Genomic DNA, 27,489 nt, shown 5'->3' with positions numbered 1-27,489 from the left:
GCTCAGTCGTGCCCAAGGGTTGCCCTCATACCCCCTTTTTAACTTCTTATACATTAAAAGTACTATGTGAATAAATTGTCAGTTCCACTTAAATCACCAAAATTAATGTCAATATTCAAGATCATGATACATTTTTTTTTTTTTTGGCCCGTCATGATACATTTTGTTCATTTTACATTAATTTACGGGTATACATATTTATGAGTTGAGTATTTATAAGAGTCCTTTCACCTATGTATTGGAACCAATTGAGAATCCAATTAGGTTATTCCTTTTTTTTTTTTCTTCGGGAGTTCCAAATTAACCCGTTGAACAATATGTATTCAATTTTAACCTTAATTTTTTTAAAAAAAAAAAAGAGGAGTTTTTCGTATCTTTTTGAGCAGTCCTCCTATTGGTGGCCCAAGGACACTGGTTTGTACAGTTTAAGCCCATTTTGGTCCACAGGAATAAATGTGCCTTCTCAGAATCGCGCCTTTTCTTATCCGGGAACAAGAAATTGTCCACAGTGTATGATATATTAATCATCAACCAGAAAAATTATGATTAATAGTCAATGGAATTTAAGTTGAGCCAATCATCGCTTCCAAGAACCTTAGTAGTAATAAGATCTTCTGTGTTAGTAAAAGTTAGCAGAAAAGTTTCTAATCACAAGAACTTTCATTTGCATGCTCAGGTAATATTCCTTTCTTCTTCTTCGTATCCTTTTCTGTTTGTTGTGATTGTAATTTCATGAAAAAAATGTCAGATACAGGGGTAAAACAATTTCTGGGTTTTTGTCATTTTCAGAGATGGAGGTGTCAAATACGGGGGATGTCTTCAAAGGGTCGGCACTCAATGCTTAAACATGTGGTCAAAGAGTAAGAAAATGCTTAAACCTGCATGCGTTTGTGTGTCTCTGTGTGTGTGTGTGTTTTTAATTTGCGAACTTTTGAGCTTTTTGGAATAAAGATGGGATCTTTTTTATTGATACTGCGTGCTTAACTACCTTGGGAATTTTGTTGGTTTAAATTTGCAGAGGTGAAACTTTGACTTCCATTTCAAAGCTATATGGGGTAGCCATTTATGAAATTGCTGCTGCTAATAAGGACATTGTTGATGTTGACCTTGTTTTTGAGGGACGCGGGGCTGGAGCGGTTGTTCTGGGGCTGGAGCGGTTGTCAGAACAACCATTCCAAAAGGTGTAACATCATTTGTATATGGTTTAACATCATCTGTACAAGGTGTAATAATTGAACAACAGCGAGTAAAATAGAACAACTTTTTTGTGGGTTCCACACGAGGTAAAAATCGAGTTAAAAAACGTGATCTGAGTCGCATAAATTTTTGAGGTCTCGTCCAGGCCGTAAGCCTGGGACGGTTGTCTTTGAGCCGCACAAATTTTTGAACCGTCAGAGGCCCTCGTCCGTTTTTGAGGGCCAACATCTGAACATTCCCTTATCCACTGCAGTACCTTTGCAAATGGTAAATGGTTTTAAGTCCACTATTCTTTTCGATTGCGTGTTGTCTCTTCATGGTTGGTTTTAATGAGTCTGATTATTGCAACTACCAACCTGGGTCCTGACCTTGAGCTTAGAATTCCTTTATTTTTCTATCATGAAGTGATCACTGGTACTAAATTATTTCATTGAATATTGCTACCCAAAAGGGATTTAGTTTTATGAAACTAGAAAAAAAGTTCTGGACAGTAGTTAAATAACATTTCAATTGGATTTATAGCTTTTTGTGTGGATCACCAAAAGCTTTAATGCTAGGCTAAGTTGGTCAGAAGGCAAGTCTGATGTTATTTCTAGAATTCAAATGTTAGCTCACATCTTATTCTCATACATATAATTGTTGAGCAAATTGGAACAACAAAAGAAAAAAACAGAAGCGAGTACATCAAAAAAGAAAAAAAAAGTTCTGCTGATGTTACAGTCTTAACTGCCATAGAATACTTGCATTCCTGGTGTTTGCTGAAGTTTTAAAGCTGACTTCCTTCACGATACGTATGTTCTTTTGTTGGCAGCAAAAGAGTGAGCGAGCCCTATCATCTGACCCTTCTCTTGATGAAAGAACTTCAAGACTGGAATTGTTTAGTAGCTGCTTGAACCAGAAAATGTTCAGTTTCTTGTCCGTTCATAATTTATCCTATGTGAGCACTTCTTCTAGCGTGCCATGTTGCTTTGCCAAACTGTTTGTCATTTCTCTTATCTGAGCATTGCTTATTGGAACTATATTGCCTTTTCAATTACTTTGTTGATTGGTCATATTCAGCTGATCAATGTGCACATTGTACCAAAATTTAGTAACAGGCTCAACAGACTTGTCAATTTTATTATCAGGCTAAAAGCACTGGTTATTTTCTAGTTCTGGTTCCCCTGATAGCCTTTTGCATCAGATGCATAATTGGTGCCTTATGCAATAGAGTTGCTGGAGATATGAAACATAATGTAAATGAATCAGAAGAGCATCACCATGGATCTAAAAGAATCAGGTGGAAATTTGCTCTTCAGCATTTGAAGGATCCAGATGCACTGGATACTGGCACAAGACCCGACTATGATGCAAGTACCTGATTGAGTTGAACTTATGATGTCGAATCTTGTACTTTCCTCCAATTGATTCTTCAGCATACTCTGGTTTTGCTGTTCCTGCAATTGATTCTTCAGCATACTCTGGTTTAACCCGTTAATTTCTGGCATATAAATGTGGGATCAACATCAATCAACTAGCAGGTTTTCCTATGAATGATTTTATCATCTCCATAAGACTGTGATAGCATAAAAAAGTTGGAAAACTGCGATGGCATAAAAAGTCAAAAGCATAGATTGAACGTACATTATACTATTTTGGGTTCAAGACCTGAGCTCTAAGGCACCAAAAGTATTCCTTTTCTTGAAAGTTCTCTGGCTTTGAAACATGCACTTTGAACGTACCTTGATCTTCAACCTACTGAGAAAACTTGAGCTGTTTTGCAGTACGCATCAGAGGATGAAGATCACGTCAATACCAAAGATCTTAGTCAGGATTACAGTGAGCTTGAGCGTGATTATGAGGAATTCCTTTCAGAATGTGGCATTAGCAAGTGGGATCCAGTAATGGTTAGGCATCCAGTAACAACCCTCGAGAGTCTATGCAGTCATCAAGTTTCGCCTAGACCTGCTTTCGTTTAATCAAAACAAGCAATTTCACAAAAAACTGAACAAGTTAACAGATGGTTGCACGAAACAGCTATTCAGGACGCAAATTCTCTGGCCTATATGTGTGTGACGTTAGAATTAAGCATTAATGGAACAGGTGGTAATAATACATCACGAATCCAAATTTGCTTGAGGTCCTGAACTACATTAGTCATTTTACGAAGTTGAAGATTGAGAACATTCTTATTCAAACATAGGAAGGTCATCGAACTTTACGGATTTTTTCTTCTTGTCCTATTCCAAGAGACTTCTGAGCAGCTGCAATATCTTCATTATCTGCAGAAACAAAATTATCAAGTCAATGCAAATGAATGAGAAATGGAGAAACGAACAGAAGGTAGCTTGCTTGCCCAAATTTACCAAACGGACTGATGGGAAACCAAAAGTTCTCTTTTCACTGTGACTGAAAAAGGCTCATTTAGAGAAACAAATACATAAAAACTGCCTAAAGAATAAAAATAGCAAACTAAAGCAAGGCTGACATAGGACCAAAAGTAAACACAAAGAATTCTATGTTGCAGTAATTGCTTATCTTTATTGTTCCCCTGCCTAATAGTTCACTTTAGCCTATTTCACAAACTTCACTTTTTCCCATTTCAAAAAATACTGGTAATGGAAATGAAATAAGAGGATACAACAATTGCAGAACTGTCAACTATGGACTAATAAAATTGTGTATCTTATGCTTCTTGCAATATAAAAGGAAATGCAATCCAAAACATTAAAACAATAAAATAAAAACTTTAGATGAATCTCATGACCAATTCTCGAACTGTTCTGCAATTTTGGATGCCAGACACCAGATGGCACGACTTTATTGGTTAGTAATGCCTAATTTAGTTGCCATGCTGAGCCAGCATTTGAACGATCAGTCTTGTGCATTTGACCATTCTCCCAGTTCCACACTCGAGGGGCATCAGATGTATGAATAACTGGCAACTCCCACAATCCCCAGCTGGACCTATTTTATCTTTTATCCATATTTCTTTTGCTTTTCCTCTTTGGGTAGGAGGAGGGAGGAGTAGACTAGATAGAAGCATATTATTCAATAAAGTGGAAGAAAAAAAAAGTAAGAACATACATGAATATAATTATGGATAACTTTTTTATACACTATCAATGTGTGTGTGTGTGTGTATATATATATACACATATATATATATATATATATATATATTTTTACACTAGTAGGTCTAGATCACGCCACATAACATGAATTCAAATTTGAAATTCAAAACATGCACATGTGGCATACATCCAAAGCTGATAGTGTAAGAAAATCACTATACTGTCAGTGAATAAAAAATTAATCCTATAATTATTATTTAAATTTCCTCTTGGGGTGGAAGGAAGGGGGGGGGGTTACAAAGCATAGTATATTACCAAGAAAAAAAAAAGTGACCATGTAATGCGGAGAGTAGAGGACACCAAACACATAAAGAGATAATGTATACATACTCCCTGACCGCAGAACTTTATTTAAGCGCCAAAAAGTGCAGCATGCATGCTTACCGAAAAATTGGCTAAAGATGCGAGTGAAGAAATTCAAGTTGTGGGAGGCATAGTCCCCCATTGCAGGAGGAAAAGGTTTCACAAGAGTATCCATGCTGAATACACGCTGAAGAAACTGCAAACAGAAAAAGAGATGCAAGTTCATTTAATGACAAACTTTAAAAAGCATAACTGCTTTTATTATTGGGGGACAATCTCTACAAACTGTAAACTGTCATCTCATCACTAGTGCTTTTCAAGGCCCCAATTATTTTTTTTTGGTGCACTGCCTTATTCTACACCAAAAAGCTGTCATAATCAAAGTTGATATCTGTATCTTGGCACAAAAAGCCTAAAAGCATCAGGGAATTTAGTATTGCAAGGTTCTAATAGCCGTACAACTTGCTAAATGAAATTAACAGCCGATGCCCCCGTCCCAAGTGGACGGAGTTCACCAAATATAGTGAGAAGTCATACATGCATCTTTCTTGCCTGTCCTCCTTTTAACATTCAAACTAATCTGAATCTGCTCTACAGCATGTCAAGCAACACACAAAGCAGGTGCTTCACATGCAAAACCAAGTTTCCAGATTGGATGCAGAATATCATGATAGAATTCCAAAGGCTTGGCCGTTTCGCCTACCATACAATTTGAATCCCTGCAGAGTATTATCTATCATCAAGAAAGGAACACAGACAGAGATGTCCAAAGACACAAGAGAATGAATTCTCATGTCATTCGGGGTCATCCAAGGCATCCCTGAAAAGGATACTGTCCACAAGAAATTGCAACCTAATCATTCTGGAATTCCCACAGTACATCAGATAAACAAACAGCATGAAACTTAAAGATCTTAAACCCCAAAAGCAAGGAAGCGAAGCAGAAAAAGAGAGAAAACAATTGAGTCCCAAAATATCCCACAATCCATTGAATAGTCTGATCCCACAATAATGGAAGGAAAGCAGATAATTAGGGAAAAAACAAAAAAAGAAGTGTTGCACCCAGATTACATGCCCCTTCATTGGTAATTCCTGCACTGAAACAGAACCATGTGATTTCACAACTGCCCAGCGAAGACATTTATTTCCCTCTCAGTCCACAAAGACACTTATTAGCACACCAGAGACTCATATTTAGGTTAAGAGATATGCAAGCTACACCCATTTCAAGGTTAGAGCGCTGAAGTTCATCTGAAATTGGTACGAGCACACAATACTGCTAGCCATTGCAAAATATGACAATTCGGTTCACCAACAGAAAATCAAAGGTTAACTAGAACTAGGACTACTGGCCAAGCCAAGATATACCAGCAGAGGAAGAAGAAGAACAGGGAGAATTCAAATGGACAAGATGAGATGAAGGCCATGGAAGTGGAAGACTACAATACTAGAACTAGTACTACAAGAGTTGGGCCTTAGCAGTTTTGCATCAATATTGAATGGGGTGCATGGTGGGAAGAACTAAAGATGAGACTTTAAGGATGATAGAGAGGAGTGGAGGTACTTTGAGAAAGAAAGGAAAATAGTAACACAAGAATAAAAAGGAAATGGAGAAAGAAGAAGTCGGGTTCCTAAGGAGATGTTAAGGGCTTCCCGAAACTTTTTTAAACAAAAATACATGTTTTTTTTTGGGCTAAATGCATTATCCCGCCATAAAGAGTTGCCCAATTCTCACATTGTCTCTGTAAAGATTCAACTGTATCAATCCCCTCCACCACTTTTTGTTTTTTCCACATTATGAAAATTACCAGTGTCACCCCAAAGTCATTTCAATTTAGGCATGCAAACAGTTTATGTCCAAAGAAAAGCACAAATACCTTTACTTCATACAAAACCAAATCCTACTTTTACCCAAACCCACCTCCTCCTCCTACCATTCCCTCCTTTCTCTTAAACTCCCTAACGACCATACCATTTGCCAACTGCAAATACCTCCCTCCTACCCTCCCAACTCACACCACCACCCAAGTTGCACCTCCATCACATTTCGAGTATAGCTTTTCCTTTCTTCGGCTTCTTATTGAGACATAAATTTTTTCAGCTTGCTATCTTACAGGGTAACTGTGAATTGGAACAGCTGCATTGCAAAATTAACATTGGCAATAATGAAGCTGTGATTGGAGAGAAATTGAATTAAGAATAAGACAGTGATTGGTAATCCTTTTGTTCTGTTAAGTTAGGCTTTCTTTCATAAGGTTGTTTCCTCTTTGTAATATATTGCACATGTCAAAACTAGGATTTCATGTGAGGCTGTTGTGAATATTGTAAAAAATTGGAGAAAATTGAAAGATGGTGAAAGAGATTAAAGCAATTCAACTTAGAGAGAGGGGTAAAGTGAGAATGGGCAGAGAGGGAGATTGAAGTGACCCTTTAGTTATTAAACAGCTTGTCATAGCCACGTTTGTTTGAGTAATTTAAGAAAACCTAATGCAGAAAATGATAGGACCTAAGACTTGCTTGATTACTTTTAACTAATAATCTGGAAGTACAATTCTTGCTTTGAAGGCTTAAGCCAATGAAGACTCGCCTTCAAAACCAGAAAAGTGCCTCCAAAACTTGAGCTAAAAGATCAAACAAATGGCAAGAGCTAGTTTTAAAGTTATTCCTTAAATTTGTTATTAGACTGAAAGTGCATAGCTCAGTGCATGACTAACTAAATAACAAAATATCCCTACAGAATATTGTGCTATTTGAATTAGATTTCACGTGCATCAAAAGGACAACCCTTAAAGCTGCTTCCCAGTTAATGAACCCTCAATAAGGTGCACATACAGGTTACTTTCAGCAGCAGGAGGTAAGGAAAGAACTCCAAGCCCCATCCCAGAAGCTCGACAGGGCATGATGGGGACTGGATTATCAGGAGCAACTCAACTGATCAAAAGAAAAAGAAGTGCATTAAGGCTCGCTGACAAGCTTTATATCACCTTAAACTGCTAGCACAGAACTGCCTCACTAGGGCAAGGGCTGCTACTTGAATTCCCCTTGCTCACGTATATGTCCTTCAACCAGTTATGCACAACATGTAAGCATACACATATTAGGGACGCCAACAATGCCATAAGGTTGCAAAGAGTGGGGAAGATACAATCAAGCTAAGGTAAAGTTGGTATATTTGTTATGTGAACAGGAAAACAAATTAAAGAATAACATCATACTCACAAGTTTTCCTGCTGCCCTAACCCTCTTTACCGGGGCACCAGTACTCAAATTCTGTAAGAAATAAACCAAGAGCACCAACTAAAACTAGGCTTGATTTTTTCTGTCCAATCCCAAAAATACGACCCACCAGCAACCAGAAGAGTTATGATAAATCAAGACTGGGACAACAGTGAAAATTTCATCAGGTGCCCTCTTCAAAACACAAGCTTTATCACTAATAACCAAAAAATGACTTATTCCGCTACAAAGCACGCGCCAGATTTTCTTAATGCACTAAAATTCTTTCGCTCCAGCAAAAATTATAATTTTTTATCCCCAAAGAGCAAGCAAAATCGAAAGGGTCACCGAGAAACAAAAAAATTTGCCGCCAATCACAGAAATAGATAAATAAACAAATAAAATGTATCCCCATTAAATAGGCAAACACATGCACCAAATGCAGTAAAAGTTCTAGACTCCAGGAAAAAAATGATTTTTTCCCAAAACAGCAAAGAATTTGAAACGGGACATCAAAAAGCACAAAATTTGCCACTATTTACAGCCAAAAATAGGGAAAAAAAAAAACTCATCCCCAAACTCAAAAACAAACACATGCATCAACATGTCCTACCAAATGCAGTAAAAGTTGCACACTCCGGCCAAAAAAATTAACTTTTATTCCCAAGCAGCAAACGATTTGAATTGGGTCATCAAAGAACACAAAATTCGCCACTAATTAGAATCTGGGTCGGCATTCAAACAGCTCCTAACAGCAGGAAATTGTAAAGGGTCTTCAAAAAGGAATTTCTAATAAATGGGCTAACCTGGAAATTACGCTGGAAGCTGTAACGAAGTTCAGGGTCCATTTCAGTGAGCGAATCATCACCGTCATCAGCAACGCCGTTTTTGGACTTGGAAAGCTTCTTGCCGGGGACGTGCATAACAGGAGTTGAACCGGGCTGATTGGTGACTTTTAGCTTGGCGTCTTCGAATTTATCGTCTTCTTCTTCCTCCACCCTCCATGGCGCAGACTTCAGCAGCTCTCTCTTCCCAATATTGGCTGGAAATGGAAAACTCAAAAGCAAAGCAGGAAAAAGCCTTTGCAGAGCACCGCAAGCGATCCACGTATCGACGACGACAACAGATATGGGAGCTGGCTTTGGATAGGGAACTACGTCGTTTCCAATTGTTTTCGATTTGTTTACCTGATACGACCTCGTTCCGTTCACTTTTTGAAATTCGTTTAATCATTTGTTTTTTAGTTTTGTTTTTTATCGCTCTAGTATATGCTTTTTAACAAGTCAAAAATGAAGAAGTTATTTTTTCAAAGTAAATTGGATTAGTATTTACTCCCCCTCCAATAAGTGTCATGCTTTTCATTTTCAAAAGTTCTAAACTATTTGTCTCAAATTCAAAACCATCTCTAGTTTCTGTTCTTAATGTTATCTCTACTTTTATTCATATGTATATTACAATCAAATTCAAAATTTGAATTTTGAAAAAAAACTTAAACAGCACAATCAAAATACTTTTTTTAAAGAAGTGACAAAAAAATATGGGATAGCGGGAGTAGTAAAACAGAATTATACATAATTGGGAGGAAGTTAATGTAATTTCAAGAAAATGAGGAGGTGGTGCACACAATTATTACATAACTTAAGGAAAGGTTAGTGGCTAGGTACGTGACTCTGGAGTTTCAACTTCAGAAGCCACGCCTTTGATGTCACATCTGCACTTGTAAATATAGATGCTCGAGCTGTCTGAGATTTTTAACCAAACTGCAGACCACGCCTTTGAGTGGAAATAGTACGAAGATTATTACTTACAAAATTTATAATAATGATATTATTAGGTATAAGTATTACATAATCTATATTAGTATATGTAATATAATTGATATTATCAATTATACTAATAATTATACATGTCTACTAATAGAAATTATTAATTAGCTATACTAAATTTACTAATATATTTATACTAAATCGTTAATTACACTTAACACAATAACACTTTTTCTCAAATTAATGAGTTAAAAACAAAAAAAAACCCTTGTAGCATACTTAATACACAGAAAAGTTCCCGTGGTTTCAAAACATACGAAACGATACCTCATGTTTTGAACTAAATTGTAAATTAACAGAATTCGTTAAATTTAACGAAAATGACTATCTTGGCCGTTAAACTTACCGAATTCTGTTAAATTTACTGTTAAATACACCAGATTTTGTTAAGTTTTCCGTTAAATTTACCGGATTCCGTTAAGTTTAACGAATTCTGTGTGTTTACAATTTAGTTCAAAACATGAAGTGTTGTTTTGTATGTTTTGAAACTATGAGGAGTTTTTCTGTGTATTAAGTATACCGTAGGGGATTTTTTTGTTTTTAACCCAAAAAATTATATTAATAACTTAGTTATTGTATTTATTTCAAAAGTGAAAACTTGAATACTTTAGTTATGTTTGTTTCATCATGTCAGATTGTATCAAAATAGTTTTTATTTGATTGTTTTTATGGATTTCAATTAAAAATTACAATAGATAATGATTTGATGATACGTTGATATTTTAATACTTAATTATTTACTAAATTTTGATGATAATAAAATTATATGAAAATTTTTATTAACCTTGCAGGAAAAAGCGGGACGGGACGGGGCGAGGGGAGCGGGCACCGGAGACCAGGGGAAGTAGCCGGCAACAGGGCGGGGACGGAGGACCGTTGCCATCACTACTTGGGATGCTTGTAGCTACTTGGGCCGGCTATTCCTTTTAGAGCAAAGGAGCCTTCGCTCGAAGCATTTGCAGTCAGAGCAGGTTTACTTTTTGCACTAGGACAATACTAATACTCAGGCAGCCGTCCAAGTTTCCCGCCTCAGATTGTGCAAGTGTTGCTGATGGCAAAATCAACCAAGATGAACGCGGGTAGACATTTTGTGGTTAGAGATATCAAAGATCTAACTACATCGATGCTTTTGGCATTGTACCTTGCTTTTGTGAAGAGGGAAGAAAATGTGTTGTCAGTCATGATTTGACAAGATTTGAAATTAGGGAAATTAACCTTTGTAATTATGTGAGGTGGTTTGAAAGGAAGGCATAAAGTAGTATTATTGATGCAGTTGCCAACTAATCTAATCGCACTTAAACTTTGTCAATACATGAATGATGACGTTTGGTATCAACCCAAAAAGAAAAAATGCAGAAGTTGATTTACTAACTTCCTTAGATTTAGATCAACACAAGACCATATATCAAATTGTTGTATGTGTTTATCAAATCACACTAACCTCCTCTTGTGTTCTATCTTGATTTTGGCCATAATTACAGAATGTCGTTAGTTTTCATTTTCAAAATTATACTATACCTCACTCAAGGTCAGACGTGCAAGTGAATCATATGTCATGCACATTCAATTAGGACTAGCGACATTTCCGCTAGTTCTCATAGCATACTCAATTTGTAATGGGCTTGACGGTAAAAAAAAAAAAAAAAAAAAAAAAAACTACAAGAAGGCTGTACCACATTTCATATCAATTCGAGACCATGACAGCGTACGAATTCGACACCTATTGCCATATGCGACATGCCCTGATGAAAGACTATTGTTACCTACCGGGGAAATTATTGGGGCCAATTTTTATTCAAACGTACAAGACGTAACTTCATTTCATTTGTTCGAGATTCGTAGGACTCAAACATGATTTTAAAATTGATGTACAGAATGTGATTTGAATCTTACTTTTTTTTTTTTTGCCAAATTATAGCCGCCAACCTTTTAGCTAACCATCTCTACCCTATTTTTGAATTCTACAATGTTGCTAAGCAATGTGTTCTATTTGATTGGCTACAAATAATTAATGCTCCCGTTTGATAAATGGATCTTTTCACACTCTATGTACTGTCACTATTATTTTACTTCATGATTATGTTTTTAAATTCAAATCAGACATTGACTTAGCTAAAATCAGAGATTTGAGATCAATGAATTCTATCGATTAAGTCGGAATCTAATCGGATGATGTCATCATGTTCTAAATATATTTTTGAATTATTCACAAAATGAAACATATATAAATTACCATTGACTCAACATATTTGATGAGTTTCTCACTAATACAAAAAATTGATTCTCAAAAATTCCAGAAATTAGGGCTAGAAACATAATAATTTTTTGAATATCTATGGTCCAATTTATAATTTCTTGAATTAGTTGGTCGAAATAGCATATCAAAAGTTTGTAGGGCATTCAATACCATTAAGTAATGAAACCAAAATCTTGTGATTTTCTTATTTCTCTGCAACTCCAAACTATCAGTAAGTTTCTTTTCACAAAATCACGCACACCCTCTCACACATACACGCACACAAAGTTATGAAATCTTGTTTAATGTCTTCCTCTCCTCTCCTCTCTCTCTCTCTCTTCTTTTTCTTCTTATTGATCTTAAGGAGTTAGCTGTCATGGACCTCATGGTGGCTTTGTGAGATGAGGACATTGTGACAAACTCACACCAAGGCTGGTGTTTGGTTATATAGTAACGAATGCAATTAAGTCAGAAGGCAAAAAATAATAATAAAAAATAAAAAATCAGCACAAAAATGGAGGAAATGCTTCTTCCTATTAGCAAAGCAAAATCAGTGAAGGTTCGTTTGGAACAGTCAAAGGAAAAGGCTGAATGGGGAAAAAACAAATCAAAGAAGCAAACTGGGAAAAAATTGGATTTTTATCTATTTTTACCGATTTTCAATTGAACCTGATCTTTGATCGAAAAATCGAATTGGACCAAGTTTTGAATTAGTGGGTTTTAACTGTTACTCAAACTGAATACCTAAACATAATATTTTAATCATATAATTTGACTTGGACTGTAAATGTTATAAAAGTTAAAAAATAGAGAAGATTATTTTTTAAACTTCAAGAGTACTAAGTCATTTTGTTAGAAACCTAAGAGAGATTTCTAAAATTATCCTGAAATTATCCCTTCATGTTTTAGCAGTCCACTTGGATATTCGTCTCTAGCTGCTGCCTGTAATTTGTCTTAGATTCTAATGCCAGCAATCCCTAAAGCCAGATATCCCCAACTTCCCAAAAAAAACAAAAAATTAGGGATTATTAACATATATAGTAAAAAAGAAAATCAGGGATTGTTAACACTAGTGCTCAATGCATATTCAATTTGTGTGCAATCAAAAAATACATAATATTTATAGTCATATATATTAAATAAAATTTTTATTACTAAAGCAAACTTTAATCTTTTAAATATTTTTCATAAAATAATTTTATGTTGATAGTTATAATATTTATGAGTAATTATGTTAAAAATATATAGTTAAATAGTTAATAGTAAAAATAATGATAGGTAGTCGTAGGTAGTTAAACTAAAAACAAATTTTATAAGGGTAAAAAGAAAGTTGGCAAGTAACGATAAATGTTAATTCGAACGCTAACCCCAAAGGCCCAAACAACTTTCTCAGACTTTACATATAGTATAGATATATAAGCATGTCGATGATTAGGACTTAGGTTGCATCTCTTTGAACAGTGCCCAAAGTCTCTCAAACCTAATCAAACACAAACCCAACTCTCTCTTCCCCAGGCGCCCCCCCCCCATCACAGCTCCTCGGTCTCTCTTCTCCTCGAGACCCATGGATTCTGTCACTCCCGAGATATAAGAAGCTTTTTCTCTCTGTTTTTTGCTCTTCTTCACCCAGTTCGGATTTGAGCGTGCAAAAATTCTAAGCAGGCTTTGTTCAAAGCTATATCTTAGATTCCGAAACCATTCACATAGGTAGTAAACCAAAAGATATTGCAGAATATCGCAAATATTATAAGCTGCCGATCGGTCAAAGCGAAAATCATCACCAAGAAATATTGCATGTAAGGTTTCTTGTAATTTTATTTGCGAGTGATACATAAATATATGTATATATATATTAATTATTGTTGCCATGTGGTTTCTGGTTGTGCAGTTTATTTGAAATTTGGAAAAGAATAAATAAGAGGGATTGGAGGAGGGATAGTGGGAGATGGCCTATTGTGTCAATCATTGTGAAAACGTTTCGTTGAGGCTCATTTCATCATCACAGCCCTACAGTTTCAACTCCACCAAAAATCATTTATCAAATTCCAATCTTTTTAAGTTATTTTTCAATGCCACCAAGCCAGCTACCAAGTGGAGTGTGGTATCACATTTGAACTTTCAATGCCGTCCATTGTTTCTGCATTCTGCGAAATTGAACTGGAGAGTGAAGGTGAATTCAATTCGATGTGAGAAAGGTGCTGTTTGTGATAGCAATGGTTCGATGAATGGAGGGGTTTTCGGTAGCCAAAAAGTTGGGAAGAGGGCAGATATCAAAAAGATTTTAATTTTAGGTGCAGGGCCTATTGTGATTGGGCAAGCTTGTGAGTTCGATTATTCAGGGACTCAGGCTTGTAAAGCACTAAGGGAGGAGGGTTATGAGGTGATCCTCATCAATTCGAATCCTGCCACTATAATGACGGATCCAGAGATGGCTGATAGGACTTATATTGAACCTATGACACCAGAGCTGGTTGAGCAAGTGCTGGAGAAGGAGAGGCCTGATGCTTTATTGCCAACGATGGGAGGGCAGACGGCTCTTAACCTTGCTGTGGCATTGGCTGAAAGTGGGGCGCTGGACAAATATGGCATTGAGTTGATTGGGGCTAAGCTCGAAGCAATCAAGAAGGCCGAGGATCGGGATTTATTCAAGCAAGCTATGAAAAATATTGGGCTAAAGACTCCTCCTTCGGGGATTGGGACTACTATGGAGGAGTGTTTTGAGATAGCAAATTCTATTGGGGAGTTTCCATTGATTATTCGACCAGCTTTTACACTGGGAGGAACTGGAGGTGGTATTGCTTATAACAGGGAGGAGTTTGAGGCAATATGCAAGTCGGGGCTTGCAGCTAGCTTGACTTCTCAGGTTTTGGTGGAGAAGTCCCTTTTGGGATGGAAAGAATATGAGCTTGAAGTTATGAGAGACTTGGCAGATAATGTCGTTATTATCTGTTCAATTGAGAATATTGACCCAATGGGGGTCCATACTGGGGACTCTATCACTGTAGCTCCAGCACAGACTTTGACAGACAAAGAGTACCAGCGGCTTAGGGATTACTCTATTGCTATTATCAGGGAAATCGGGGTTGAATGTGGTGGTTCAAATGTTCAGTTTGCCATCAATCCTGAAGATGGAGAGGTAATGGTGATTGAGATGAATCCTAGAGTTTCAAGGTCTTCAGCTTTAGCTTCCAAAGCTACTGGTTTTCCCATAGCAAAGATGGCTGCTAAACTTTCGGTTGGTTACTCCTTGGATCAGATTCCTAATGACATCACTAAGAAAACACCCGCTAGTTTTGAACCTTCTATAGATTATGTGGTTACCAAGGTAAGTTTTCATTCCATTATCCAAAATTTTGACTCTGCTGTTACACATGCAAGATTCTTTAAAATTTGATTCGGAACTTTCGGTGACTTACTAAGGATTCATATTATTATGAAATTCCACCGGTCATAAGCAGTTTGGTTATATTTTTCTTTGAATATTTTTGTTTCTTCCTCAAATTTATTTGCAATGTCGTGAGATCAAGTGACCATGAACTAATAGTTGATATTCCTATTCTTCCTATTGCCATGCCTTTTGTTTTTACAGGCTTTTTGTGGACTTATTGATGAGCATTGTTTTCTAGACGGGAATATATGGTCTCATTTCATAAATTTCTAAGTTAGTACAGTAACCTCGATATTAACTGTTGGTGATTGAGAAGGCAGTCATCCTTAATCCTTTCAAGTTCATCACATTAGACAGTTTTGATCTTCTAGATGATCCAAATAGATTAAAAAAGGTACTTGAGAGTGGTAACTTAAGTTGTGTTACGCTAAAGACAATGACCTGTTGCTACCAATTTATTGGAATATTCCAAGTGTTGCTCGTTGTGTGATAAATATCACTTTGGCCATGCTTTGATATATTAAAATCCTGTCATTGTCTTCTCTTATTATTTAAATACTAGCAAATCATATTTTAGTCTACCATTAGGTGCTCTTTGTTTTTTTGGTATCCCTTCTTATAGTCTTGGATATTTTAATATTGGCTGCTCCTTTAAAAAAAATGCGTGAACTTCATTAACTAAATGGATGTGAGATCTTTTCTTGTTTCTTTTCACTGGATCAAAATTGCTTTATCTACATATACAATGTTGCATGTTGTGTTTTGGAGAAGATTCAAAGCAAAATTCCTTAGTCAAAACCAAGTGTTTGCAAACTAGCATCTTTCAATGTCATCCTATAATTTTTTCCTTGGCACTACAAATATTTGAACTTTGCGAAATATTACATAGTTATCATCTTCCAACAAAAACAGAGAAAACAAAACCACTGTGCATGAACCATTTTATCTGTCTTTAATCCCCTGCAAAGTAAGAAAATTAGGGATTCTAAATGAGGTGGGATATGTAGCTCTGCTTTACTTCTTTGGTTATCAGGCAGAGAAGTATGTTATGTCACAATTTTCACCAGTCCTAATTGGGAGATAGCTGGGACATATGTTTTGCATGAAAGTTTATGTTGCCCAAATCAGCTTTAAGCGATGTGGATTTGCAAGTTAAGTTTCCACTGATATTAGTCTATTCTTCATATATTTCTATATATGGCTATCTACATCTGTTAATTTTAGCAAAGCTAATAGTCACCTTTCGTTGTGATCTTTAGGGTGCATCTGAAAGCCTCTCTAAATTGCTTTATGCAGGCTATGAAATTCAAGGGCTTTGTGAGCGTTTTTTGAAATATTTGATCTACCATTATCCTCCCTTTAAAGTGTTCTGTGTTGCTACAGTAGATACCTTAAGGAAACAAGCCATCTTTTCCTCCACTTTAGAGTGTTATGTCTTCCTCCACTTCCTCAACCCTACCAATAGAAGGAAAAGAAATAGTATGGCTTAGAAAAAGGAGATGGATAAGGGCCCCCCGGGGGGGGGGGGGTGAGTGGGGGTTATCAGAAGAATATTGCAGCCAGCATTTACTTTGAGTATGACAATTTATTAAAAGTTTACTCTTTTATGGTCAGAATGTCTAGTAGCATATTAATACCTCCTGTACTACAAATTTTATAAGTGTCAACCTGGGACTTAATCCTTGGCATTTTCTCTGAATCAAGATAGCATTCTGTATGTTGCCTTTACTATTTTCACTATCTTCAGGTCGGCATTCTTTTTGTTCTAGCTATAATCAAATTACTGTCTTGGCATTTTTTCATGTCTTGTTATGGATGTGACATTTTTCTTTTTCCTGGAAAATGGTGTTGAACATGCAGATACCCCGTTTTGCATTTGAGAAGTTCCCAGGCTCGGAGCCTATTCTAACAACCCAAATGAAGTCTGTTGGTGAATCAATGGCTGTTGGTCGGACATTCCAAGAATCCTTTCAGAAGGCTGTTCGTTCACTTGAGTGTGGCTACCCTGGGTGGGGTTGCTCACAAATCAAGGAATTGGATTGGGATTGGGATCGCCTGAGGTACAGCCTCAGAGTCCCTAGTCCAGACCGCATCCACGCTATTTATGCAGCAATGAAGAGGGGAATGAAGGTGAATGACATCCATGAGCTGAGTTACATTGACAAGTGGTTCTTGACTCAGCTGAAGGAGCTTGTAGATGTGGAACAATATCTTTTGTCTCAGAAGTTGTCTGATTTAACAAAGGATGACCTCTATGAAGTGAAAAAGAGAGGTTTCAGTGATAAACAGATAGCTTTTGCTACAAAAACCACAGAGAAAGAAGTTCGGGTAAAGCGGTTATCATTGGGTGTTAAACCAGCATATAAGCGAGTTGATACATGTGCTGCCGAATTTGAGGCTAATACTCCTTACATGTACTCATCTTATGACTTTGAGTGTGAATCAGCTCCCACCCAAAGAAAAAAGGTTCTGATTTTAGGCGGTGGACCAAATCGGATTGGTCAAGGGATTGAATTTGATTACTGCTGCTGCCATACATCATTTGCCCTCCAGGTATGCTCTTTCTTCTGTAGCTTAAGGGCCATTTTTGCCTCTTTTGCTTCTCAATTATTTTGTTCTGAACTCCTACGGCTGTGATACCTGGACTTCATGGTCTTCCTGCTCTGCTGACTGTGCTTTATATAAATACCATGCATGTAAAAGACAGTACATATTTTGTTTGGGTCATTAATTACGTGACATTGATACTAGCAATTTATTAGTAATTCTTGTGCAGTGTTTTTGCCAATTTTCAAATTTTAATATGGAAAATCCTAGTCTAAGTGACATACGTCTTATATGACAAACACAAACTGAATGATGGCCCACATCCTCGATTTTGGGGATTCCCATGTTTGTATCTTCACTTAGACCTTTCTTAATTTTCAGATGCTTTTTGTAGTTTGAATCTTTTGATATTAGTGTAATGCTTTTATCCAACATCAGAACATAGACAGATCTATAAATAAGATAATTGTTGTGGATCTGACATTTTAGTCCTGCAATTGAAACATTCTGAAGCTTGAACTTCATCAGCCAATGAGGGCTTGGTCTAGTAGTAAAACCAACTAAAGCTTGAAGCCTTTGGAGGAAGAAACCTGGTTTCAAGTCTCACAGTGGTTACTTAGTCGTCTAAAAGTACGGTAGTGCTGTCCAACTGTAAGTAGGTTATTGTACTTGCATCAGAGCTGTAAATGGGCAAAAAAGAAGCTCATATTTTTCCTGCTTCATCTTAATCACCTTAAGTACTAATTCATTAATGGAGAAGAAAGGATAGAGCTTGTGCATACCAAGGAAAAGACTGAGTGAAAAGATTGCAGAGCAGAACATAATCATAATCTTAGAATTCTGAGAAGAATTTTTATTGGTTTTTGTTAATTTTTTTTAGTATTAACTCTACCTGCAAGTACTAATCTTCAAGTTACCTTGTTGTTCTTATGTTTACACATATTAATAGTATTTTGTTGGTCAATTTCAGGATGCAGGCTATGAGACAATCATGATGAATTCGAATCCTGAAACAGTATCTACAGATTATGATACAAGTGATCGTCTCTATTTTGAACCACTGACAGTTGAAGATGTTCTCAACATAATAGATTTGGAGGGGCCTGATGGGATAATTGTGCAGTTTGGAGGTCAAACACCGTTGAAGCTGGCTCTTCCAATTCAGCAATACTTAGACGAGCAGAAGCCAAAATGCAAAAGTGGTGCTGGATATGTTGGTATTTGGGGTACGTCACCTGATTCCATTGATGCTGCTGAGGACAGGGAGAGATTCAATGCTATCAGTGAGGAATTGCAGATTGAGCAGCCAAAAGGGGGCATTGCCAAGAGTGAACAAGATGCTCTTGCTATTGCAGCAGATATAGGGTACCCAGTGGTTGTCAGACCTTCCTATGTATTGGGTGGCCGAGCGATGGAGATTGTTTACAGTGATGACAAGCTGGTGAGATACCTTGAAACAGCTGTGGAGGTGGATCCAGAGCGTCCTGTTTTAATTGACAAATATTTATCTGATGCTATAGAAATTGATGTTGACGCACTTGCTGACTCACACGGCAATGTTGTAATTGGTGGAATAATGGAGCACATTGAGCAAGCTGGTGTCCATTCAGGTGATTCAGCTTGCATGATTCCCACAAAAACTGTTTCTCCATCATGTTTGGACACAATCAGGTCATGGACTACAAAGTTGGCTAGGAGGTTAAATGTTTGTGGGCTCATGAATTGCCAATATGCCATAACAGCTAGTGGGGAAGTTTTCTTGCTTGAGGCAAATCCACGTGGATCCCGAACCGTTCCTTTTGTGTCCAAGGCAATTGGGCATCCCCTAGCTAAATATGCTTCTCTTGTCATGTCTGGGAAGTCCCTTCATGAATTGCAATTCACACAAGAGGTTATACCGAGACATGTATCTGTTAAAGAAGCGGTCCTTCCATTTGAGAAATTTCAAGGGTGTGATGTGCTTCTGGGTCCTGAAATGCATAGTACTGGAGAGGTAATGGGCATCTATTTCGAGTCTTCAATTGCTTTTGCAAAGGCACAAATAGCTGCTGGGCAAAAGCTTCCACTTTCTGGCACTTTGTTCCTGAGTTTAAATGACTTAACAAAGCTACAAATTCCCACAATTGCCCAGGCCTTTTTGGCTCTTGGGTTCAATATTATTGCAACTTCTGGAACAGCACATGTTCTTGAGTTAGAAGGGATCCCAGTGGAGCGGGTCCTTAAGATGCACGAAGGACGACCACATGCTGGTGATATGATTGCCAACGGGCAAATACAGTTGATTGTCATCACAAGTTCTAGTGATGATCTTGACCAGATCGACGGCCGGAAGTTGAGGAGAATGGCCCTTGCTTACAAGATTCCTACAATTACGACTGTTGCTGGGGCTTTGGCTACTGCTGAAGCTATTAAAAGCTTGAAATGCAACAAGATTGAGATGTCAGCACTTCAGGACTACTTTGACAGTGAGAAGAAAGCAGGAAGCTATCAAAATATGCAATCTGCATCGTCTACTGTTGTAGTTGAATAGGTATTTTAGTTCCGCTTATACACCGTGAGTGTTAAATCTTTTTAAATGTTGTTTGGCAGCTTTAACTAAGGAGGAATTGTAATACAATTTTTTAATGTCTTTTGCAAAAGCAAATGAAAATCATCAGAGGTCACCTTTGATTGGAAAGCATTCTCGGAGTGTTTATCACTAGTTTGCTGAGTGATGTTTCATGAACCATCGTTATATAGGTCAATATGGTAATTGCTGATGCTAGTTTCTGCTGCTGCACCTTCCAGAGTTTTTCAGAACAGGTCATCTTTTGGCTTGTAAGCTCTGTCCTCCTGCTGAATATATTTGCCATTCCCATGTCAATTTTTGCTATTGCAACTATGGGTTTAGATATCAGGGTCTGTCCTGCGACCTTTTGTTTTCGTGTATGATTGAGTATCATGAATTAGATTATACGTGTAATTATTTCTTTGGGGTCGCCCGCTTCCCACTGTGTTGAGATCAGTTGGTAATTGAGTAACCAGTGGCGCAGCAATCTAGTATCGCCATATTAGTTCGTATGTGTTGTAATCTCAGTTGGTAAAGGACGATATCCTGATTAAAATCAATTCTGCCTTCATGTTATCCTACTCATTTGCTTAAATATCTTTTATATGCTTGTTATGACATCTCACTGAAATGGGTTTCATATTCATTTTTCCTTGGTAACTTTAATTGATTGCGAGACATGGTTCCAACTCGTGCTATTGTTGGTTGCTGCAGATGTTTAATTCATTAATTGGCACTTGCTGGTGCCTCTTTGTTTAAATGTATCATTTTGCCTGGGACCTATAGCGAATGGGCTTGTATGTACATTCATTGTCTTTCAAATCCTCCTTGATCCTCCTATAACGAATGGGCTTCTTCTATTCCTGCAATAGTTACTGCAACGAGTAGATCCTACTTTTCCTGCAACAGTTACTGTAGACTTAACACATATCAAGATATTGACATATCAATTTCCAAATCCAGTCTAGTCTGCTGTAAAGAAGATTTTTGAGTATTAGAAATAAAGACTTCCAGGCCTTGTTGATGATAGACCACTACTAGTTCTTGACTCTTTTATCTGTACTGTTGCTTGAAAGATTATTAACCAGCGGCTAATGCCACCAATTTAGATGTGATAAAGCATAGCATTCTAACTAAAGTCATGACTTGGATTATGGGTTGAAAGTTCTTGGATATATGAGCCCCATATGTTAATAGATATCCTTTGTTCAAAGCCGCCATAGAATTTTCAAGATTCCGACAGGCATCAACTGCATAAGGTTCCAACATATAATTTTCGAGAAAGCTTTCTGAGGCAAAATATTCTCTTCACTATTTTTTTTATCCAAAATCATCAAATCAAATATACTTATACGGTGGCATTTACTCCTACATAGATCAACTCGAGTACAATTTTGAAGTCCTAGCAAAGGCTTTACCATAATTAATCAGTAGGCTTTGATTTTCTATCCCCCAAAAGCAATATATTGCTAACTTGGTATTTCTCCTTAGTTTTAACATTCGTAGAAAGCACCCAATTAAAAGCGCGATGGAGCAAATCAGAGCCTAAGGAATACCCAAATACAAAAGACCCAAAACAACAAAAATGAAGGGCTCTTTTGTGCTTTCCCCTTCGTTCAATGGCACTCTTGCCAAGTCTCTTTACCCCTTCTTCAGCTGTTGATGACATTGGTCAGCTTAGAAGTGGCAAAATGGATTCATATCCACCAATCCATCCATATAAACCAACCTTAAATGGATTTGGATTATCCATATAAATTCAATGGTTTTAAATGGATAACCATTTAAATCCAATTATGTTGGTGGATTTAAATGGATTATCCATCTTATCCATATACATCCATTTAACTTAAAAAATAGAAAACACATTTATAAAAATGTGAGATAAAATCTTGTGGGACCATCTATTCTTTTCTTCATAACTTCCTCATATGTCAAATTAATTTTGTGGGACCACCTATTCTTTCTTTCATAACTTCCTCACATGCCAAGTTGCCAATAACATTAATTACATTTTATTTGCTTCTAGTTCCTAGACTTCTTCCATACTTTTCAAAATTATATTTTAGTCTCTACTCTTGTTTTTTTTAATTAAACTCTCATGTAGTAATGATTGCAAACATTTATATTCTTAAGTAAAGAAAAAGCGAGAATGCATCATGCAGTGTCAAAATAATTTTTATTTTTTTAATTCTTTTAATTATAAAAGAATTTTTCTAACGAGTGTCCCCGCAACATTGGCTAAGATATGTAAATGACACCTTTTTTTTTTTTTTTTCCAAATCCTCATATTTTCAATCCCTCTCCCCTTATCACCCAACCCAACTATCCAAAAAATATATATATACCTAATTTACTAAGTAATATAAGGTAGCTTGTATATCAATGGTATAATAAGGAGTTTTATATATGTTTAGGTACTACGTGCACATGTGATGAAAATATTTTACTTGTCAAATAACATAAGATTTCTTATTAGAACTCCACTTTTATTCAAGACATCACTCTTGAACAGGAGTGCAAAAAATTGGAAACGTAAACTTTTTTTCACTGTAAAGCCGTATTCAATTCATTCAAAAGTTATAAAAATATAGCTAAGTTTTTAATTGTTCATTACTTTACAAAATGATACTTAAAGTAATGACGAAAGGTTAAATTGACCACAGCAGTTAAATTTTCTTGGAACTAAACTAATTTTATGAAGAACTGAAATAAAGTAATAGTACAAGCATTTGTTATTACCAAAAGGTTTTAGGTGATTTAAGGATAAAACTTTGGGGATCTGTATTTTTTAGAAAAAAATATTTGGATCTTAAATTTAGGATTTGGAAGAGTAAATGGATAAATGGATGGATCATGGTTTACACTATCCATTTAAATGACATCCATTTAGATCCATTTATTAAATGATTTTAATTGGATTGGATCAATTTGATCCACTATCCATTTAACTAAAACCGTTTATCAACCATATATCCATTTTGCCACTTCTAGGTCAGCTCTTGCCAAGGATCTATATATGTTTCTGTCAATGGCTTGGAATTTTTTTTTTCTTTTTCCCGTATTCCAGTTCGTTGCCTCGTTAGCTTACCCTTCAAATATCAACACCATGTTAAATATGGAGATGATGGGAATCCGAGATCAGTTTCCATCCAGATCCCCTAGAATATGTTCATGTGATCAGGCTAAACCTCCTGAAAGCCGATGCCAATGTTGCATGTTTTGTGCAAAAGCCTCCTCCTCCACCAAAGTAAACAATCTTAAACTATTGTAACAAGGTTTTTTGTTTTCCTTTTTTTTTTTAAATATGCATTGTTTGGATAACCTTGTTATAATATACATCATAACATGAATAACAACAGTAAGCTTCGTGTAACAGGTTGATTTTGCAAGATCGTGTTTGTCTTAGACATTCACAATTAGTCACTGTTGGATCGGTTCTACGAGACAAATGTCCATTTGCAACATTTTGTGTTAATCTTTGGAAGCTATAAGTAAATATAAAGGTCATGTATTCAAATCTCGCCGTCGATGTAAGAATTGTGTTAGTAGGTAATTTGTAAGAATTTCTGTAAGCGACCTATAGTATCGAAGGCATGCCCTGACCTGTAATGATTGATCGAAGTTGAATCTATTCAAACTTCTTTCCTATATGAAAAAAAATAAATATAAAGAAGCATTAAGCTAACTAAAATTTGAATGAGAAACGATATTTTGGGACCTCTTTTTGACTTCTTATAAGTTAAAAGAAAGGACTATGTGAATAAATTGTTAGTTCCACTTAAATCACCAAAAATTAATGTTAATATTCAAGATCATGATACACTGTTCATTTCACATTATTTTACGGGCATACATATTTATGAGAGTCCTTTCACCGAACCAATTGAGAATCCAATTCGATTATCCCTTTTTTGTTTTTCGGTGCTTCCGAATTAACCCGTTTAACAATATATTCAATTTTAACCTTAATTAAATTTTTTTAAAAAAAGAGTTGTGGTATCTTTTTCTGCAGTCTTCCTTTTGGTGGGCCAAGTACACTGGTTTGTACAGTTTAAGGCCATGTTGGACCCACAAGAATAAATACCACCTATGGCAAACTCAGAATCGTGCCTTTTTCTTATCCAGGAGCAAGAAATTGTCCATACTCCATGGTGCATGGTATATTAATCATCAACCAGAAAAATTATGATTAATGGTCAATGGAATTTAAGTTGAGCCAATCATCTCTTCCAAGAACCTTAGTAGTAATAAGATCTTCTGTGTTAGTAAAAGTTAGCAGAAAAGTTTCTAATCACAAGAACTTTCGTTTGCATGCTCAGGTAATATTCCTCTTTCTTCTTCTTCGTGTCCTTTTCTGCATGTTCTGATTGTAATTTCATGAAAAAAAATGTCAGATACAGGGGTAAGACAATTTCTGGGTTTTTGTCATTTTCAGAGATGGAGGTGTCAAATACGGGGGATGTCTTCAAAGGGGCGGCACTCAGTGCTTAAACATGTGGTCAAAGAGTAAGAAAATGCTTAAACCTGCATGCGTTTGTGTGTGTGTGTGTGTGTTTTTAATTTGCGAACTTTTGAGCTTTTTGGAATAAAGATGGGATCTTTTTTATTGATAGTGCGTGCTTAACTACCTTGGGAATTTTGTTGGTTTAAATTTGCAGAGGTGAAACTTTGACTTCCATTTCAAAGCTATATGGGGTAGCCATTTATGAAATTGCTGCTGCTAATAAGGACATTGTTGATGTTGACCTTGTTTTTGAGGGCCAACATCTGAACATTCCCTTATCCACTGCAGTACCTTTGCAAATGGTAAATGGTTTTAAGTCCACTATTCTTTCGATTACGTGTTGTCTCTTCATGGTTGGTTTTAATGAGTCTGATTATTGCAACTACCAACCTGGGTCCTGACCTTGAGCTTAGAATTCCTTTATTTTTCTATCATGAAGTGATCACTGGTATTAAATTATTTCATTGAATATTGCTACCCAAAAGGGATTTAGTTTTATGAAACTAGGAAAAAAGTTCTGGACAGTAGTTAAATAACATTTCAATTGGATTTATAGCTTTTTGTGTGGATCACCAAAAGCTTTAATGCTAGGCTAAGTTGGTCAGAAGGCAAGTCTGATGTTATTTCTAGAATTCAAAAGTTAGCTCACATCTTATTCTCATACATATAATTGTTGAGCAAATTGGAACAACAAAAGAAAAAAACAGAAGCGAGTACATCAAAAAAGAAAAAAAAAGTTCTGCTGATGTTACATAGTCTTAACTGCCATAGAATACTTGCATTCCTGGTGTTTGCTGAAGTTTTAAAGCTGACTTCCTTCACGATGGGTATGTTCTTTTGTTGGCAGCAAAAGAGTGAGCGAGCCCTATCATCTGACCCTTCTCTTGATGAAAGAACTTCAAGACTGGAATTGTTTAGTAGCTGCTTGAACCAGAAAATGTTCAGTTTCTTGTCCGTTCATAATTTATCCTATGTGAGCACTTCTTCTAGCGTGCCATGTTGCTTTGCCAAACTGTTTGTCATTTCTCTTATCTGAGCATTGCTTATTGGAACTATATTGCCTTTTCAATTACTTTGTTGATTGGTCATATTCAGCTGATCAATGTGCACATTGTACCAAAATTTAGTAACAGGCTCAACAGACTTGTCAATTTTATTATCAGGCTAAAAGCACTGGTTATTTTCTAGTTCTGGTTCCCCTGATAGCCTTTTGCATCAGATGCATAATTGGTGCCTTATGCAATAGAGTTGCTGGAGATATGAAACATAATGTAAATGAATCAGAAGAGCATCACCATGGATCTAAAAGAATCAGGTGGAAATTTGCTCTTCAGGATTTGAAGGATCCAGATGCACTGGATACTGGCACAAGACCCGACTATGATGTAAGTACCTGATTGAGTTGAACTTATGATGTCGAATCTTGTACTTTCCTGCAATTGATTCTTCAGCATACTCTGGTTTTGCTGTTCCTGCAATTGATTCTTCAGCATACTCTGGTTTAACCCGTTAATTTCTGGCATATAAATGTGGGATCAACATCAATCAACTAGCAGGTTTTCCTATAAATGATTTTATCATCTCCATAAGACTGTGATAGCATAAAAAAGTTGGAAAACTGCGATGGCATAAAATGTCAAAAGCATAGATTGAATGTACATTATACTACTTTGGGTTCAAGACCTGAGCTCTAAGGGACCAAAAGTATTCCTTTTCTTGAAAGTTCTCTGGCTTTGAAACATGCACTTTGAACGTACCTTGATCTTCAACCTACTGAGAAAACTTGAGCTGTTTTGCAGTACCCATCAGAGGATGAAGCTCAGGTCAATACCAAAGATCTTAGTCAGGATTACAGTGAGCTTGAGCGTGATTATGAGAAATTCCTTTCAGAATGTGGAATTAGCAGGTGGGGTTACTGGCGTGGAGGTTCTCCCACATAGGGCATTTCATTTCTTTTGGCACCGCTTTTCAGAGACTTCTTAACATAATTGTCTGCAAGAATGGTGGAAGAATTCCCAAAACAGGTTCAAATGTATATATATGGATATCGAAATCCTTTAGATTACTCGAGTACAAGAAACAGATTGTAAATATTTGTGCAATGATTGTAAGACTTGAGACTAAATTCTCGGTTGATGACAGAAAGCACCCTATCTTACTGGTGAGTAAAGATGAATATTCTACCGTTTCTACCTACTTTGTTTGTTTGGGTTGTTTTAAAAAGCATGGTAAAAAAAAAAAAAAACTCGTGGTAAACATAATATACAAAAAAGTCTCGTGGTTTCAAAACGTACAATACAAGATCTTATGTTTTGAACTAAATTGTAAAGGTGACGGAATCCGTTAATTTTAACGGAAATGGACAAAATGACAAAAATGTCCTGATATAATTAAACAAAAAATAACTCAATAAAACCATTTGTTTTTATTATCTAGAGAAAGAAAATTGAAGGTTAAGGGGTAGAACATGTATATTTATTAAAAAATAAGGTATTTTTTTTTAAAGTTCCAATAAATCATTTCCATTAAGTTTAACGAATTCCGTCATCTTTACAATTTAATTCAAAACATGAGATGTCGTGTTATACGTTTTGAAACCACGAGAAGC

At 36.3% G+C, this 27,489-nt stretch overlaps 4 protein-coding genes and 1 long non-coding RNA gene across 5 annotated transcripts; 3 read left to right on the top strand and 2 right to left on the bottom strand.

Moving 5' to 3' along the window:
- The first annotated feature begins 532 nt into the window (after positions 1-532).
- Positions 533-2,099, top strand: LOC113712105 (uncharacterized). Its single transcript, XM_072068265.1, has 4 exons — positions 533-676; positions 790-860; positions 1,019-1,464; positions 2,009-2,099. The coding sequence occupies exons 1-3, from the start codon at positions 557-559 to the stop codon at positions 1,185-1,187; spliced, it is 360 nt and encodes a 119-aa protein (XP_071924366.1). The 5' UTR covers positions 533-556; the 3' UTR covers positions 1,188-1,464; positions 2,009-2,099.
- Positions 1,761-10,538, bottom strand: LOC113711232 (uncharacterized). Its single transcript, XM_072068578.1, has 5 exons — positions 10,440-10,538; positions 8,636-9,016; positions 4,695-4,809; positions 2,821-3,458; positions 1,761-2,677 (listed from the first exon to the last, which is right to left on the bottom strand). Exons 1-4 carry the CDS (start codon positions 10,536-10,538, stop codon positions 3,385-3,387), a joined length of 669 nt encoding a protein of 222 aa, XP_071924679.1. The 3' UTR covers positions 1,761-2,677; positions 2,821-3,384.
- Positions 10,539-13,328: 2,790 nt separating this feature from the next.
- On the top strand, positions 13,329-20,506 carry LOC113712104 (carbamoyl phosphate synthase arginine-specific large chain, chloroplastic-like). The gene is made up of 4 exons (XM_027235392.2): positions 13,329-13,687; positions 13,780-15,216; positions 17,140-17,832; positions 18,797-20,506. The coding sequence occupies exons 2-4, from the start codon at positions 13,837-13,839 to the stop codon at positions 20,354-20,356; spliced, it is 3,633 nt and encodes a 1,210-aa protein (XP_027091193.1). The 5' UTR covers positions 13,329-13,687; positions 13,780-13,836; the 3' UTR covers positions 20,357-20,506.
- Positions 20,507-24,511: 4,005 nt separating this feature from the next.
- Positions 24,512-27,077, top strand: LOC113712102 (uncharacterized). The gene is made up of 6 exons (XM_027235391.2): positions 24,512-24,696; positions 24,813-24,883; positions 25,036-25,183; positions 25,729-25,854; positions 26,045-26,266; positions 26,681-27,077. The coding sequence occupies exons 1-6, from the start codon at positions 24,577-24,579 to the stop codon at positions 26,819-26,821; spliced, it is 828 nt and encodes a 275-aa protein (XP_027091192.1). The 5' UTR covers positions 24,512-24,576; the 3' UTR covers positions 26,822-27,077.
- LOC113712103 (uncharacterized) lies at positions 26,004-26,730 on the bottom strand. Its single transcript, XR_003453229.2, has 2 exons — positions 26,639-26,730; positions 26,004-26,443 (listed from the first exon to the last, which is right to left on the bottom strand). It is a non-coding gene; the product is annotated as an uncharacterized lncRNA (long non-coding RNA).
- Positions 27,078-27,489: the final 412 nt, after the last annotated feature.

Source organism: Coffea arabica, chromosome 10c (assembly GCF_036785885.1).
Source record: "Coffea arabica cultivar ET-39 chromosome 10c, Coffea Arabica ET-39 HiFi, whole genome shotgun sequence".
NCBI classification, from domain to species: domain Eukaryota; kingdom Viridiplantae; phylum Streptophyta; class Magnoliopsida; order Gentianales; family Rubiaceae; genus Coffea; species Coffea arabica.
The sequence above is the reverse complement of the archived record's forward strand: the minus strand, read 5'-3'. Positions and strand labels throughout refer to the sequence as shown.